This window comes from Anas platyrhynchos, chromosome 10, assembly GCF_047663525.1.
Source record: "Anas platyrhynchos isolate ZD024472 breed Pekin duck chromosome 10, IASCAAS_PekinDuck_T2T, whole genome shotgun sequence".
Classification (NCBI taxonomy): Eukaryota; Metazoa; Chordata; class Aves; order Anseriformes; family Anatidae; genus Anas; species Anas platyrhynchos.
Window position 1 is genome coordinate 675,910 of NC_092596.1, and position 15,876 is coordinate 691,785.

The following is a 15,876-nucleotide window of genomic DNA, read 5'->3' on the forward strand; positions in this document are numbered from 1 at the left end:
TTTCTCTAATGCTGTGGATCTGTGGATCCGTCCTTTCTTCAGAAGCAGAGGTGTTTCCGAGGGTAAATGCAGATAAGCAGATTTCACCCACTTCTGATATGGCCAGTGGCGTATTTCCTCAATTATACATTCCCCAGGTGTTCTGAAGAGGGGAGTGTACTCGTCTTTTTGCCCGGCGTGCTGGTGTTGTTCTAAAATGTCTGTGACCAATGGGCTGGGCTAGAGACCCTATTGCTCTGTTAGATTCCTGCAGTTCCTAAGGCCCAGAGCATCTCAGTGCCATTCCTGCTCAGTGGGGAGGAGAAGGAATGTGGTATTAACAAAGCAGCTGGACTTCTCCATCATTAGAGAAGTGTCATGTGAGACAATGGCTGAAACTGAGAGAAACCCACCCAAGGCTGTGCTCTCAATGAACTGAGAGGTATTTTTCCTTCGTTGGAGTGAAAAGCCATCACCAGGGGCAGAGCCACCATCTTGCAGCCTGCCTCTCGCATCCAGCCAAAACTGCCCTCCGTAGTGCTCTCTTCTGTCCTTTCAGTGGGACGAGTCAGACAAAAGATCTGCAGCCACAACATTTTTAATGGGATAACTCTTCAGAAAAAAATGATGTTACATACGTTGTACTATCTCACAACCACTCTTGTCTGTGAAGAATCAGGCAGTGCAAAGAGAAGAGGGTGCATCATGGAGGAGCCCTTGTGGTGCTGTGGAGCTGTGCCTTGCAGTGGCTAGCCAGAAGACAGTATTTCATTTCATGACTGAGAGAAGAGAGAGGTGAGCACAGAACGGAAGAAGGAGGGTTGGTGCTGTGACCGTGGCCACAGGACAAATGCATCTGCTGCTCGGCCATGTGCTGTTTCAGCAGGACAGCCCTCAGCTGCCATCAGAGCACCTGAAGCTGGCGGTGTGCAGGCTGCACTGCCTGCTCACTGGCACCCCTCAGGGCAAGGGGGCACAGTCCGGCCCCCACAGACAGGTTTTGTGCTGCTTTTCAGCCCATCCCTCCCAAAGAGAAAGACTGTCCTGTAGTTTGCGTTTTATTTCTTCTCTGCTGCTAGAGGTGGCCAACCAAATACCATCATATTATGCCCGTGAGCATAATGGCCATCACTGTTTTGGCTGTGTGATAGGGATGGCAACGCTGCTGCATATTTCATGGTGCTGACACCACAAGAAATAAGGTGAGAGAAGGAGTGGGGATGGACCCTCCAGCATGAAACAGGGAGAGGCACAAGGCCCAGCAGGAGGAGTCCCTGCTCATGGCAGGGGGTTGGAATGAGATGATCTTTAAGGTCCCTTCCCAAACCATTCCATGATTCCGTTCATTACAGCAGAGATTGGAAACTGCTGTGTGACTCTGGTGCCAGGACCGTGTCCATCGTCAGTGACACAATACTGCTTTTGGTTTTGACCTGCCCTACAAGAGCTGTCATGACTAATAAGGGCACTGGGAAATGTCCACGCATTGTAAAGCATAAGGAGGTTACTTCCTTACGTTGTGACAGGATATGTGATAAAGAGGTATGGACAGGGGCAAGCAGCCTTTCCCGCTTGCTGCTATTTTCATCTGGCTATGAATAGCCTGGTGAGATCAGTATTATCTGTTCCGGGTTTTGTTATGTTTTGGGGAGGGATGTTTTCATATCTTTATTACATGGACCTATGTGCAGCCCCCGCTCTTCGAGGCTGAGGTGAGTCTGGAGCATCCTGCACTGACCTTGGTGATGAAATGGGGGTGTTAAACACCCTGTTGTCACTAGTGGCTCCTGCCTAGCTAATTGGCAGGTTAAAGTTCCTAAAGCCGTCCTCTTCTTCTGCATGCAAAGCAGTGTCTCGTCCTTGCGATCTGGATCTGTTCGTGGGGTCTGTTGTTCGTCTGGTCACATCCCAATGTGCAGCGCTGGGAAGGAGGGAAAGTACACGGTGAGAAACCACATCTGAGCATGGAGTGCCCTGCAGATGGTCTGGAGACAATTTGTGTCTGTAGGCAGATGCCAGCAAGAGCACTGAGCTGGTAACGTGCATCCGAGCGGTTTGAGCTGGGGGTAGTTATGAAGAGCATTAACACAGTTCTGTTTGAGCTGGAGCTGAGTTAAATCTCCTAGAAATAAAATGAAAATGCAGCATAAAGAAGGAGGCAGCCCCTTCAGCATTCGTCTATCCAAAAGGAGCTATGTTTCGTGCCTGCCAAGCATTTAATTTCCACCCAACAAAACTATTTGGAGGTGTTTCCTAGAAAAACATAACCCTCTAGAATGACACCGTTCTTCTGCAATAAGAAGAAAGGTAACTTGAAGACAGAGGATGCATTACTCCAGGCGAGAGGTCTGTAACATTCCTTCCTTCATGAACAGCTCTTACAGCTGCAGAAACCCTACCCGGCGCTGGACAAACTATTTATTTTGGAAGGCTCTCCAGAGCTGCACCTTGCAGAGCTGCGTGCCCGTGACCCCGCGCGACCGGCAGGCTCCCCTGGGGGTGATTCACCTGCATTGGGTCACGTGTGGGCACACGCTGCCGAGCGCTGAGGAACAAGGAAATGAGCATTGTCCGGGCCAGGGGCTGTCCCAGCGAGCTTGCGCTTGGTGTGCCCCAACGCTGCTACGAGAGGGTGTCGCGCTCTGCTGAGGAAAGGTTGGTGATTGCTTGCCCCTCCAGTCTGGGGGTTGGATGTTGGTTTGGGGCCGGGGAATGCACGTAATGCTGCTGCTTGGTGCTTTGCTGGAGGGGGAAAGGGCAGTTCTGGACTGGTCCGAGATTGTCACGTCTGAAGGAAGGTCTGTTCCTTTTGTTATCCTCTCTCTGAGCTTTTCCACAGGTGCTTGGTGCTCTCCTCTATCCGAGGGGTCGGCAGAGCTGTTGGCTCTGGCGCTGCCCAGCTGCAGCAGGGCACGGTGTATGCTGCCTCTCGTGGCACTGCAAATCCAGCCCTGCAGGTGAAGACAGCAGGAGCTGCAGCTGTGGGGAAAAGGCTCTTGGCACCTAAATGCTGGTAGGCAGTTCTCTGGTTCGCTAGATGGGGGCAGAGAGGGGCATGAGGAATGATGGAAGCTCCCTGAGTAACACCTGGAACGAGCGAGCATCAAAGTCCCTTCCTCTGGAAGAGAAGCCGTAGCATGACACGGGTCTGCAGAGCGAGCAGCGTGGGGTGGGTGGAAGCAGAGCAGTTGTTACTGGGTTTTCTGATAAAAGGCTCGGGGATATCAGACGAAGCAAGCAAGCGGCAGGTCAAAACAAAACGCGGGCAGATACTTTTTCATTGACTGTGGGGCTTTGAGGATATTGCAAATGCCTCGATGTGGGTTCAGCAAATAACAAGGAGGGTCTGTGAGGTGCACAGGGGTTGCTCTTGCTGCAAGAAGGCCCTGCCCTGCCCCTGCAGGATGCTGAGCATGGGCTGGCTCGCTGTCCTCTCCCCAGCTTCATCCCCTCATCCCTTGCTGGGGATGAGCTTGTGTGTCACAGGGCAATCTAGCTGTCTGTGGCCATCCCTCTGTCGTTAAACTGGGCGCTGGAGAAGCTGCTGGGGGACAAGGTGTGCAGCTCCCACCGGGCTGGGTTGACAGAGCAGCCCTCGCTGCTTTGCCAGTGCCTGGGCTCTGGGCTTCCCGAGCCGCACAGCTGCTGAACGTGCTGTCACAAGTCTCTGCTGCTGGCTGGAGCATTTTTTTCTTCTTGCTGTGGCAGCCAAAAGAAATCAAATGCTAACAGAGGATGAGGCGCAGCCAGTTGTGCCACACGGTAGGTCATGCCTCGGCTTGTCTCTGCACTGCCCTCAGCACCCACGTTGTCAACACTGCTGGGTGTGCAAGTTGATCTCTGTGATAATCTCTTCCCCCAAAAAAGCAGTTGGAAGGAAGTACATTGGACATCCAGTGTCCTCAGATTTCTGGTTGTTACTGGAGCCACGTTAAGCTGCTTTGCCCACCCTTGTGTCATGACAAGTGGCAGGACCTGCGGGGCTGCTCCCATCACGGTGCTGCAGTGCCTGAGAGCAGCCCGAGTGTGCTCAGTGTGGATTTCAGTGGATGCCACTGATCCAGACCCAGGTAATTCCCTCAATACTCACCAGTTTGGCTCCTGCTGCCAGAGAGCTGGGAGGGGTCTCCCACCATCAGGGGTAAAGGAGGGAGCAACTTCTTTGTGCTCAGCACTTTGTGCCCAAAGACAATTTGTTTCAGTGTGCTAACAAAGACATTTGCACCAGGAAAGTCCCAGTCTAGGATCAAATCTGCCCCGGCACTGCCTGGTGGCTCCCATCATCGCCTTACAAATCTACAAGGATTTTGTGTTTCCCATGTTTTGCCTGAGGCCCGTGGGGTCCCAGCTTTCTTGCGGCTCTGCGGAGGTGGGTGCCCGCACTGTGCCCACCCCCGTGCTCCCTGAGCTGTTCATTAGCAGGGCTTTGAGGGGGGAGAGGGTTCTGGGTAATGTCACAAAGCAAATCAAAGCTGTGTGGTGCTGCTGAAGGAGTGAAAGTGTCAGCTCTGGGATTAGGCAACCTGGAGGAGTTTTAGCCTTAATCCACTGCAGTCACAGAGCCAAGCAAACAAGCAATGCACTCTCCCTGTCCCCTTGGGGGGGTAACTGGGGGTTCTCCCATTTCAAGCCTCTGAGATGGGACATCACGGTGTGCCCATCGGAGACTGCATGGCTCAAGGCACAGCAGTGATGGTGCCGTGTGCGGGGATCCTTTGTGAGCTGTGTTTGCTCCTGCAGGCCTGGGTCGGCAGCTTTGTGGCTCCTGAGCTGCCAGCAAAACCTCCAGCTGGAGCAGCCTGCTGGACCGGCCCTTTTTCCCACAGAAAGCACATGAAGTGGTTTGATTTTTAACTATTTTGAAACAAAAGAAGGATTTGGCTGTTTGGTTTCTGTTAACCTTTTCCTTCTAGCGTAACTGTTCCGAGAAGATAAAGCATTCCCAGAAAAGGGCCGTTTACAAAGAAGCATTTTTTGCAGTTTTTCTAATTGACTGCCCTCCTGATGAATAAATATGAGCTTCTGCTGAAAATGTTTTCTGCAGTAATTTCAGCCCACATGTCATGGGGTTGTTAAAAATAAATAAAAATTCTAGAGAAGCAAATACTGTGAGAAATGTGTCCCTAGATAGCTTTAAAAAAAAAAAAAAATCTGTCCCAGAAATTTCTGTAAACCTGTCTTTTTTAGAAGTAAGATTGTGCCTGAGAGCCAGAGAGAATAGGAGATGGGGACCAGAAGTGGAAGTGCCTTGCCAAATGGGGTGAAATGCAGGTTTAAATGGTAGAAATTAATCGGTTTCATTTTTTTTTTATTACTGTTTTTGTTCCAAATGAAGTGGTATTAATGGTTTCTCTGATTATAAAAGTTGTAAATGTAGTGTGACATGCACAACCATGGTTGCTTTAAAGAAATATATGAAATGGTAAATTTTCCTCTTTCCCTAAAATGCTTTGTAATAATTACAGTGTTTTTATGACAAGGTCCATTCATTTCAGTGCTCAGACTTTTATTATGTCCTGTGGTGTTTGTTGTAAGCATTACAGACTGATGCCAGTTCTTCTACATGTTGCTACACCCTTTTGAAACAAACATTTGGGAATGTATCATGTGGAAAACACCATTAATCTGTAAAATAATGTCAAAGGAGGAAATATCTGCACTTGACTTCGCATAGGCCAGCTCAAGAAGAGGTGCATCAGGTGGAGGCAGTTGCAGGCGGGGTGACAAAAACACTCGGAAGCGGAGCTCTGACGAGCACGCAAAGGAGTTGGAGTGGTGCTGGGTGGCTCAGGAAGGCTGGCTGCCACTGTGGGCAGGAGGACAATCTGGGGACAGGCAGCAGAGGAGGCTTCCTGCTGTGGTTAGCTTTTCCCCCATCAGGGGAGAATTTAGTGACCTGGCTCCCAAGGCTGTGGCTTTGGGAGAAAAAGCCACATGATGAAAGCCACAGTCACCTGATGGGCTTGGACACGGTGGGAAAATCCCACCTGGTGAGCTAGAAACTGCTTCCACGGACGGGAGCAGAGCTTCTCTTCCCTTGGAGGTGCACCTTCCTGCCCTCAGGTTGGCCGGGGAGAGGAAAAGGGATAAAGCAGCAGAGCAGCACATGATTGACTCTTCCTCCGCACCCTGCAGCCTCTGGCTGTTTTTGGTGCCTGCTGAAATACCGAGTGCTCTGTTTGAACAGCAAGTATCAGTGCAGCTGAAGGCACAGTGCGCTGGTGTTAGCAGGTGAGCAGTCTCTGGCATTGCACGGCCTGACATGCAGCAATAACACTTGCAGATTGCTGGCCGGTCGTTTTCCAGTTGCTTTGCAAAGGCCAGCTGCTTATCCTTGGTCTAATTTAGGGCAGGAAGAAGTGAGGAACAGAAGAATGGAGATAAAATGCAAGCAAGCAATTTGGTAATTCATATGCATATCTTGCTTATAGCCCGCTGAGTCAACTGTTTACCTGTTAGCAGGCAAGCAGCTAAAATAAAATCCTGCCTGGGTTAGGTTAGCACCGTGTGAGGAGCTGTAGGATGGGGAGGAAAGTAGGGCAGCTCGTTTTGGAACTTGTGCTGAAGAACAAACAAAAACCCCCAACGTACACATTCGGTTACCATATGGCGCACTTATCATGAACGGCATCTCGGTGCTGTTTCTTTGCAGGGATGCTTGAACTCCACGGAAGCAGACTTTGCCGCTGAGGAGAGCACACGCTGGAGGTGCCGGGGCTGCCGTTGGTGAGACGAGGCAGCTAAGGCGGGCGGCGAGCTCGCTCCTTGCCGTGCGTGCCTGCTTGATTGACATTGGCTTCCAAATCGCTGCGACTGTGCCTGAAGAAAAGCGAAGGAGCATCGTTTTGCTGGGAGAAATTTCCTGGCAAGGGAAGACATGCGGAGCAGAGAAACGTGCCAGGGAAGAGCTGCCTAGCGCCTGCAAGTGCAGGTCCAGGTGCTAGCACAACTTCCACCCAAGCTGGCCATGCTGCTGTGAAGTCCTTTTCTCCCCAGCACCAGGGCGGGCTGCACCGGGGGCTGCCCATGGCACTGCGGCGTGCTGGGCTGGATTAGTTGTCGGTGTGTCACTGCTTTGGCTGGCTGAAGAGCTGAAGAACAGCACAGGGAAGATGTTGGACCTGAGCTTCCTGACCGAGGAGGAGTATGAGAAGCTGATGAAGGTTCTGCAGAGGGATGCGGAGCTAAAGAAGAAGGACGGGGATCGCATCAGGTGAGAGAGCATGCAAAACCAGCCAGATGTGAGCTCCCACTGGGGGGATTTCTTTACTTCTTTTAGAGGAGGATGTGTGTGTGTGTGTGTGTGTGTGTGTGTGCACAGGGAGAGATACAGGCTGCAGTAGTGCTGTCCCTTCATGCCTGGATCCCCAAGGATCTTTTCATTGCACCTCCTGCTTTTGCAGCGAGCCTGCTGTGCTGCCACCCCTGCTCTGTGGGACTGAGGGGCTGGGCTCTCCTTTTGCTTAATCAGTATCCCTCAGAGATGCCAAGGGGAATGCCCCTTTCCTGCTTTGGGGGGAAGATGCCAATTTCTCAGTGTCAGGGGTCAGAGCAGGGCAGTAGGTGCCATGCCGCCTTGTTTTCCTCACTCAGCAGCAGGAATCCCTTGCGGTGTTTCTAAGTGAGAGTTTACATCCTGATCCCCTCTCTGCCTGTACACAGCAGGCAGAGAGGGGCGGTGAGAGGCTACGTGATCTGCCAAAGGTCTGCGGGGAGCCAAGAATCACTGTGAGTCCAGCATGCTCGCCTCCGGGCATCCGGGGGCTCAGCTCGGGCTGATCGGGATTTGCTTGTTGCTGCTGTCACTTTTTAAATGCCAGCCTTTCCGCCATCTGCTCTGACAGTATGCACCGGGCTCAGGAAGCTGCCACCAAATTCCCCATGGCTAGGAATGAGTAGCTCAGTGGGTGGGGATGGCACTGTGCCACATTACCCTGCCCCCGGTAAGGATGTGATTCTTTGATTTCCCGTTGAGTCAAAAAAAATAAAGGGTAAGCCCCTTGTAGGAGGGATGCTTGGGGATCGAAGGGGTGAGTGGCTTTGCAGCAGGCTTTGGGGAGCCTCTGATTCCTGCCCGCTTGGGGTCAAGAGCTGGTGGTGGCACACAAGCAGCTTGGGCACCTGTGGTAGGGGTTTCTTCTGGCCTCTGAGATCTCTCAGGGCTCCTGAACTGTGGCTAGCTGTAGGAGGCAGTGCCAGCTGAAAGGCAGCTAATCCACTGAGCAGTAGTATAAAAACAAAATAACTGGAGGAGAGTTAAAAGCACAGGGTAAGCAAACAGAGCACTGAAGGATTTAGGTGCCAAAACCCAGCCCTGGGTGTGCCCAAGCTAGTTACAGTAAGAGAAGCTGTGCTCAGGAAGGAGAGCTAACTGTTTGTGTGCCAAAATCAGCGTGGCAGGAGGAGCAGGCTCTGGGGAGAATGGTGAGGGCCAGGTTAGTGCCCTGGATAGCAGAATTTATTCCCCCAGTGTGCATCAGATTTGATCCATAAAGAGCAGCTCATAACGACATGAACAGACAAATAAAATAAAGAAGTGCAGGACTTGTAAACAACTCCACACCTCTCCAAACCCTCAGGGCTGCAAAGGAAATGTACAAATCTCCTTGCCAGGTGACTCAGTTATGAACATGCAGTTTGTAAGAGGTGAAGGCCTGTGCTTACAAGGCTCTGTTCCTTCTTCAAAAATAAAATAAGTCAGCTTTCACTTTTATGCTTGTTTGGCCCTTACGATTGCAGGGAATAACCTCTGGATCCTTTGTAGTAGCAGATAGGAGAATTGTACATATAGCTGTCATGAAAGAGCTCAGGGAAAGTTGAAACATTGGAGATCTTCTTAGTGTGTGATGTTCTCGTTGGCTTGCAGGAGGATACAAGGCTCCATCAAGGATGAAAAGAAGAAGAAGTTTGTGACAGGCGAGTGGTTTTCGGAAGTGAAGGCAAAACGGTTTCAAGAAGACTTGGAGGGGTCGGATCTGCTTCGGGCATCGATCAGAAGGAAAAAGGGCAAAGTAGAAAGTAAGCATGTTACTGTGTGCCGTAAGTAAACCAATTGATGGACCAGGAAACAGTGGCCAGGTGTGTGGGTCTCCCTGCACTGGGAGCCTCTTGGGGACCAGTCTTTATGTTTTAAGAAAGAGGTTCTCAGCCAAATTGTCAGTACTAGAAAAAAAAAAAAAGATTGTCAAAATTCAGGGCCCAAAATAAAAATTACAGTGTGGCAGAGGACCAAGATAAAAGCTGTTTACCAGCTCCATGCAGTAAATGTCTTTTCCCCATTTCAACTACTTTATTCCAAAATATGTATTTATCGGAGGTCACTGGTATCATTTCTTGTCATGGAAGCAGGAAGTGAAAGCAATGATATGGGGTGGTTTCTGGCACCAAGCTGATATGTGTGAGTCAAAGCCCCCTCCAATTCCTAGAGTGATCTGATGGAAAACAGCCAGCTGCTCTGGCAGGCCTCCAGGATGGAGGGGTCAGTCTTGCCTCTTGTCTCCTGGCAGAAAATTTGCCCTCTCTGAGAGGAGAGTGATGGCCCTAGCTTTTTACCTGGGAGTAATTCCAAGGCACAACGTGGCTTTCAAAGTAAAAAGGGCTTTGGGGCCAAGTCTGAGTGGTACCCAGGCTGCTGTGCTGTAGTGTGGCTTGTCTGGCACCACGTGCTGATTTGAAGCAGATGTACTGCATGATGTTCAACGTGCAGCTGCACTAGTGGTGGCATACACAACAGATCAGGTCAGATTTGCTGCCTCAGGGCAATGGAGAGAAGAGAGCAGCCCCACGTGAAATGAGCAGGGCTGTGCTTCGAGTCCAAGGTAACCAGCCTAGAGCTGGCACTCGGTGCTGAACATTTGTGCAAGGCAGAACTGACTCACACCCAGTCCTCAGCGTGAAGACAGGCCAGCCGACTCTGCAGCAGGCCTGTGGAACTGCAGCCCAGCCTCCCACAACCTCCTTGCTTATTTATCAGGGTGGGTAATCACAGATACGCAGGCTTGGTGGTGTGTTAGTGGCTGCTGCTGCTCGAAAGCAATAGCCATGATAGAGAGCTCCTCATAAAGTCCTAATACAAAGACCTTATAACTGGGCTCTGGGAGGTTAGGGTTGTCTTCCATCTGTCCAAAACTCAAATGTCTCCTCCACCAGTTTGGTTCAGCCAAACTGGGCCCATATTTCCATCTTGGGGTTGCAGTAACATAAATCACTCCTTTGTTTGCTGGGCCTCATTGGCCAGGATTTCTCTGTAACATTAATTTCCTCCCCTTTCCGAACCCATTCAGGTTACCCCTCTTAGCTCCACGTTACTCAGACACACTCAAAGCTAAGCAGTGGCCAGGGACTTCGCTAACCGAGAGCTTCATTTTCTTTTTGCATTTTGCTTATCCTTCACAGCTCTTAACAGTAACTCAGCATAGATTCATTGGAACCTCTGATGCAGAACTGGCCCGTCATATTTCACATAGAGTTGCTTTTATCCTTGGTATTAAGGATTCATTATGTCATTAAATTTACTATTTTGTCATCCCTCCAGAATGCTAAAACATGTAAAACCTTTTACAGCTTGGCAGAGTTGCCTGGCCATTTCTGCAGGGCATACTCTGTTTGCTGAGGATGTGCATTTGTGATTTAACTCTTACTGCCAACATGTACGTGTGAGATATGGCCTGTGTACGTATGAGATATGGCCTCAGGTTAATGTCTAAAATAATCTCTTTATTAATCCAGCAGTTGTATACAAGTTATGTTTTTGCATGTGCGTTTTCAGTACTTGGCTAATGCTGTTTTAAAGAAGGATGAAGCAAATATTACTGAACTACTTTACCAATTATGTTTAGACTTAGTCCTCTATTTCTTTTACCTTGTTATCTCCTCTCTCTTTATCTTTTTCTATTCATAACCTTATTATGGTAAAGCACAGGTATAATATGACTTTATTGCCTCCTCTTACTTTGCCCACTGCTACTTTACAGCAGGGGCTGAGGACCGAGACTCTGCAGCTAGTATTTTCACCTTGCTGTTACCTTTTGCACGCCCAGCTCCCACAGTCGTTATTGCATAGGGATTGCCTCCCCTTGCCCACGGGGGCAAGCACTTCTCTCGTTGACTTGCCAGCAACAGGATTGCTCTGGTGAGAGCAGCACTTGCCCCACTGGGGAAGGACAAGATTTCCAAGTGGTTTGGCCACTCAGCTCCTGTTTGATCTGCAGTAGGTGAGATAAGGGCCTTTGCTCGCCATCTTGACACCTTTTCGAGGTGATGAAGGGGTTTCTGTCCATTTGCTCAAATAAACATAACATATTTGTGGCTTCAGGGATATTAATGCTGATTTAAGTCTTTGATAATTGTGTTAGGGAGTGAAATGAGAAAACTCCTGCCCAGAAGAGCCCCACCGAGGTAATTGCTGGCATTCCCTTTGCATGGCAAATGGGCTGAGGAGAGTGGGCATCCATGCCTGCACAGAAAAAGGCCCAGTGACCTTTCCTCGAGGTGGGTGTTAACCTTCAGAAGAGACCGCTGTGTGGTTCCCTAAGGGGTTCACAATTGCTATTGATTGTAACAGATGGCAGTAATAATTGGCATCAATATAAATCTATAAAAGAGATACCCTGTATTCAATCTACAGTCTACAGAGTGGCACAGATGGATGAATTTGGTGCTAACTTCTCCTTGAGCTTGTGTGCAATGGATGAAAGCTAAAAACTGTCTAGCAGAGAGGCTGTTTTATCCCCCTACCCATGCAAGTCAGTCCTGACAGCACGCTTAGTGCTCAAGCGTTGGGTGTCTGTGTTTTAGAGTGGTAGGAAATGGGTGAAGCAGCTAAAATATTAGAGCAGGGGTGGCTCTGTCCATACACATACACGTACAGACAGGTTGAACTGGTCAAACAACCACTAGTTTCTGCTGGAATTTGCGTCTTAGTCTGTCTCCTGCTGAAGTTACCAGGCGTATTTTGCTCATCTTGATGGATTATAATGCACTGTTAACCTTTTTGTTTGTGGCTGTCGAAGCCAGGTGTAGCTGTGTCGGTGGCTGAGCTGTTTTGACGGACAGGGAAGCGAACACCTCCTGCTGCTGCTGCCAGCCGGAGGTGGGAGCTGTCTGAGGAAGTCTCTGAGGGGGAAGTATCAGTGAGAAGCAGATTTGGTGCAGTGCCTGTGGAAGTGAGGTGAGAAATGAATGCAGACTTTGGTTGTTGAGGTCTTTTCAGTCACAGCAGGCAGAGGGAAAATGTGGGAGCCCTGTGTTCGGTTTTCTGGTTCTCCGGCAGTTATGTGCTGGCATCTCCCTCCCTTGGACTGGGGCAGAAGAGGAGGATGTGGCTCACTGTGTAAACAAATGCTCCTCAGTGCGTTTTGCTGTGCCTGCAGGTGACATGGCCTGCATGTGCCACCAGCCATGTCACAGCTTTTCTGTCCCACAGTGATGTTCTGCAATGTTTTTTGCACAGAGATGTTTCCATGGACAAAACACAGAGTTCCCAGTACGGGAACACCCAGCTGCAATCTCATGCGCATGGTCCTTGCACAGGCAGCCCCGAGCATCACCTGCGGGGACACAGGAAGGCAGGTAGGAAGGGCTGGGACAGCAGCATTGTGTCAGTGAGGACACACAGACAGCAGGGAGTGATGCTCCATCTCCTGACATGCCCCTTAGCCCTGGGCTGACCGTGCTGGCAGCATACAAGATGCACTGGAGGAGCGCTGCTGTCACAGCCTGTCTGCAGGCCTGATCTGCCCATTGGTTTTCTGCACAAATAGCAAGCAAGGCTGTATTATTTCAGGTCACATCTGAATCCTTTGAGCCTCTGCTTCTATTATAGAATGAAATAGAACCGAAAGAGATTTGGCAGTTTTTGTAAAAGGTAAATTTATTCTTTAAAACAGACCAAGATGCAAGTGAAAAAATATGTGCAACCTTTTTTTTTTTTTTTTTTGACCAGACTAAGCTTAGTTTGTTGTCGTTTTGAGAGTTTAATCCTTCTGGTTTTGCAGTAGCATGAAAGCCTGTTTGCCAGCTGAATGCCTAATGCAACTTTACACCTTGGCAGGCTGCTCTAAAGGTTACCTTCTATTGTTTTTTTCTTTGGGGTCTTTGAGAGCTCAAAAGAAATAGCTGAGCCTTGTGCCAGTAAAAATAACAGGGATCTCCTCATTAACTGTATTGGCCTCCTCCTTTGTTTGCCAAGATCGGATGACTTGGAGTCAAAACAGGAAGCGGCTGAATTTAAATCCTGGAGCGGATTAACTTTATTGACAGCCAGGGCAGGGTCCTGCTAAGGTTTCCAGCAATGCGGCAGCTCCTGGCATGAGCCAGGCGTTGGGCAGCAATCTGTGGGCTCTCAGGCAGGTGGGGCCCGGAGGAGCCACGTGGGGAACGTGGGTGATGCTGCCATGGGGCATCCTCTTCAGAGGAGGCAGTGGGCAGCCCCCAGGCACCACTGCTGAATCCCCAGGGTTTGTGCTGGTGGGACTCATTTCCCAAGCCTTTGCTTGCCCCAGATAGCACACACTGGCCATTGCAAGGTCAATTAAATGTAATTTTTCAATTCTCTGTTACATTACAGATGAGGTTAACGAGCACATCCGGAGGGGGCTGGACAGCAGAGACGCCCCAGGTCCTCCCTTCCACGAGCACGCTGCTGGCACAGGAGAGGAGAGGTAACTGCCACTGCTCATGCAGTGCTCTGGCTGCTGCTCGCATTTCTAATGAAAATAGAATGCTACCCATTAAATCCTGGTCTTTAACTGAATTTCCAAGCCCATATTGGTAATAGGTTATATAGGATATTTTTAAAATCCTTTTTCCAGGAATTGTCAGAGTATCAATCCTCTACTACTAACTAAGTGCTAATGTGCTTATGCCAGAAAGGTCTTTTCCTGCGTGATTTGATAAGGGGTCAGAAAAATGGAAGCCGTCTCAAATGCCAGGATATTCTGGGTACTTTTTCAAAGTAATTATGGCTTTTTATTTTTATTTATTTATTTTTGCCATGGAGCAATGCTAACTAAATGAACTGTTTTAGAAACTGTTCGTTTCCTGCTGGTGCCAACCACTGTGTCCAGTGCTCAGTACTCACTGACGTGGCTTGGTAGATTTCGAGTTGTGCTTACTGTGCAGAAACATCCACTAAAAGAACCTCAGTGAGCAAATCAGTGACCTCACTCAATATCTGTGGACTATGGAGAAGCCAATTAAACACCCACATTTTCATTTATTGTTGCTCCCATCTCATTTGCATTCTTTTGTCAGCAGAATGAGGAATTATTCTTTACAGGCAGCAGTTGCTACAATTAATTGTTAAATATGGGCCTTGACAACAGTTCCAGACCTCCTGCAGCCAAACAATGGGTGTTGTGTGATGGAGGACCAGTCACATGCCCAAGACATTTGTGCTTGTTTTGGTCCTAATGTTTTTTGTAGGATTTACTAAATCCTGAGAAGCTTGCTTCATCTTCCTCATTCAGCCCTAAACATGAAGCATTTCCATCTGAACTCTCACCAGGGGTCCAACTTGACAGTTCTCCATCTGGAGAGCAGCCACCACTAGACACTAGCAAGGACAGGAGAAGCAGTGGGGAAACTGTGATACGTGTTTCTTCCATTTAGTTACCAGGCGGTTAGTAATTAACTTATATTCCAAGTGTGAAGATCTATATCCCGTACTATAGTTTTGCCCTGACTATTGATGGCATAAGCATTCCTGGAGTTCCTGTATGCTTGATTAATCCAGTTATACCTCTGGCACCAGATCCGGGTGGCCTTATATTGGGCTGGGTTCTTAGCTAAAAGTGGCAAAGCGGCCGAGCAGAACAGACACAATGCTGAAGACTGTCACATTGCCTGCTCAGAAGACGCCTGATCAAGTACATCCCTGCCACTGACATCCTTGCTCAGATGCTTCTCTTCTCCCACAGATCCAGCACACCCATTCTTGATGCTGCAGAAGAGCATAAAATATTGCCAAAACCGAAGCCGAGACTTTCTGTCCCGCTGTCTGCATCACACAAGGTAGTGTAGCCACAGCCTCTGTGTTTGGATTGGTTATTCCTTGGATTTTCACAGTCTGTATCTACTGACAAGGACTCCACAGACTGTCTGCCGTGGTATCTGTGCTCAAATAAACATTTTTCCAGACTTACCAATGTATATAGGGACTTATAAAAGATGTTGCTTTGGCAAATAATGATAGGACAAGGGGGAATGGTTTTAAACTAAAAGAGGGGAGATTTTGATGAGATGTTAGGAGGAAATTCTTCACTCAGAGGGTGGGGAGGCACTGAACAGGCTGCCCAGAGAAGCTGTGGATGCCCCAGCCCTGGAGGTGCCCAGGCTGGATGGGGCCCTGAACAACCCTAGTGGGTGGCATCCCTGCTGATGGCAGGGGGTTGGAACCAGGTGATCTTTGAGGTCCCTTCCAACCCGAGCCATTCTAGGATTCTGTAATTCTATGATAAACACTGACAGGGTTTGTCTTCCATGCAGAAATCCAGTATCCATGATGTCTCTTCCTCAGAGAGTGACACTGGAGCAAGTCCATTCACAGCTACAACAGGCAGCTTACATTTGTCTAGAAAAGGTAAGGTTTTGTTCAGTGAACCACTGGCTATTTCATTATTCAGAGTCAACACCAAGAAGCACGTTGCTTTTCTTTGTGTACAAATGGATAACAAGAAGAATTTCTTATCTTCATGTATAAGAACGGGCTGCCAACATTTGTGTGAAATATGCCCAAGGCAGCAGCAACCAAGAAAAAAATCTCCAATGACTAAAATTTCTCCTGGCTGTCAGTATATTTTACACTGAGTGCTTGGCTAACAACTCCTTAACACGCAGATCCAAGGTACCTTCTCTTTCTTCTCCTGCCTTGAATGTGTGGTGTATTTTTGGCTCATA

At 49.0% G+C, this 15,876-nt stretch overlaps 1 protein-coding gene across 6 annotated transcripts in view; it reads left to right on the top strand.

Annotated features, from left to right (window-relative positions):
- LOC101800056 (synaptotagmin-like protein 2) overlaps positions 1-15,876 on the top strand; it is a 68,006-nt gene that overhangs the window by 37,751 nt on the left and 14,379 nt on the right. For 5 of the 6 annotated variants that reach the window (XM_027465541.3, XM_027465545.3, XM_072042913.1 and 2 more), the window contains 5 exons: positions 6,632-7,192; positions 8,846-8,997; positions 13,547-13,640; positions 14,898-14,991; positions 15,466-15,559. In XM_027465541.3, the coding sequence (XP_027321342.2) occupies positions 7,092-7,192; positions 8,846-8,997; positions 13,547-13,640; positions 14,898-14,991; positions 15,466-15,559 (535 nt within the window). In that variant the 5' untranslated portion in view covers positions 6,632-7,091. Of the gene's footprint in view, positions 1-2,486; positions 2,635-6,631; positions 7,193-8,845; positions 8,998-13,546; positions 13,641-14,897; positions 14,992-15,465; positions 15,560-15,876 lie in introns of those variants that run through there. The other variant, XM_005022150.6, reaches the window with a different exon arrangement.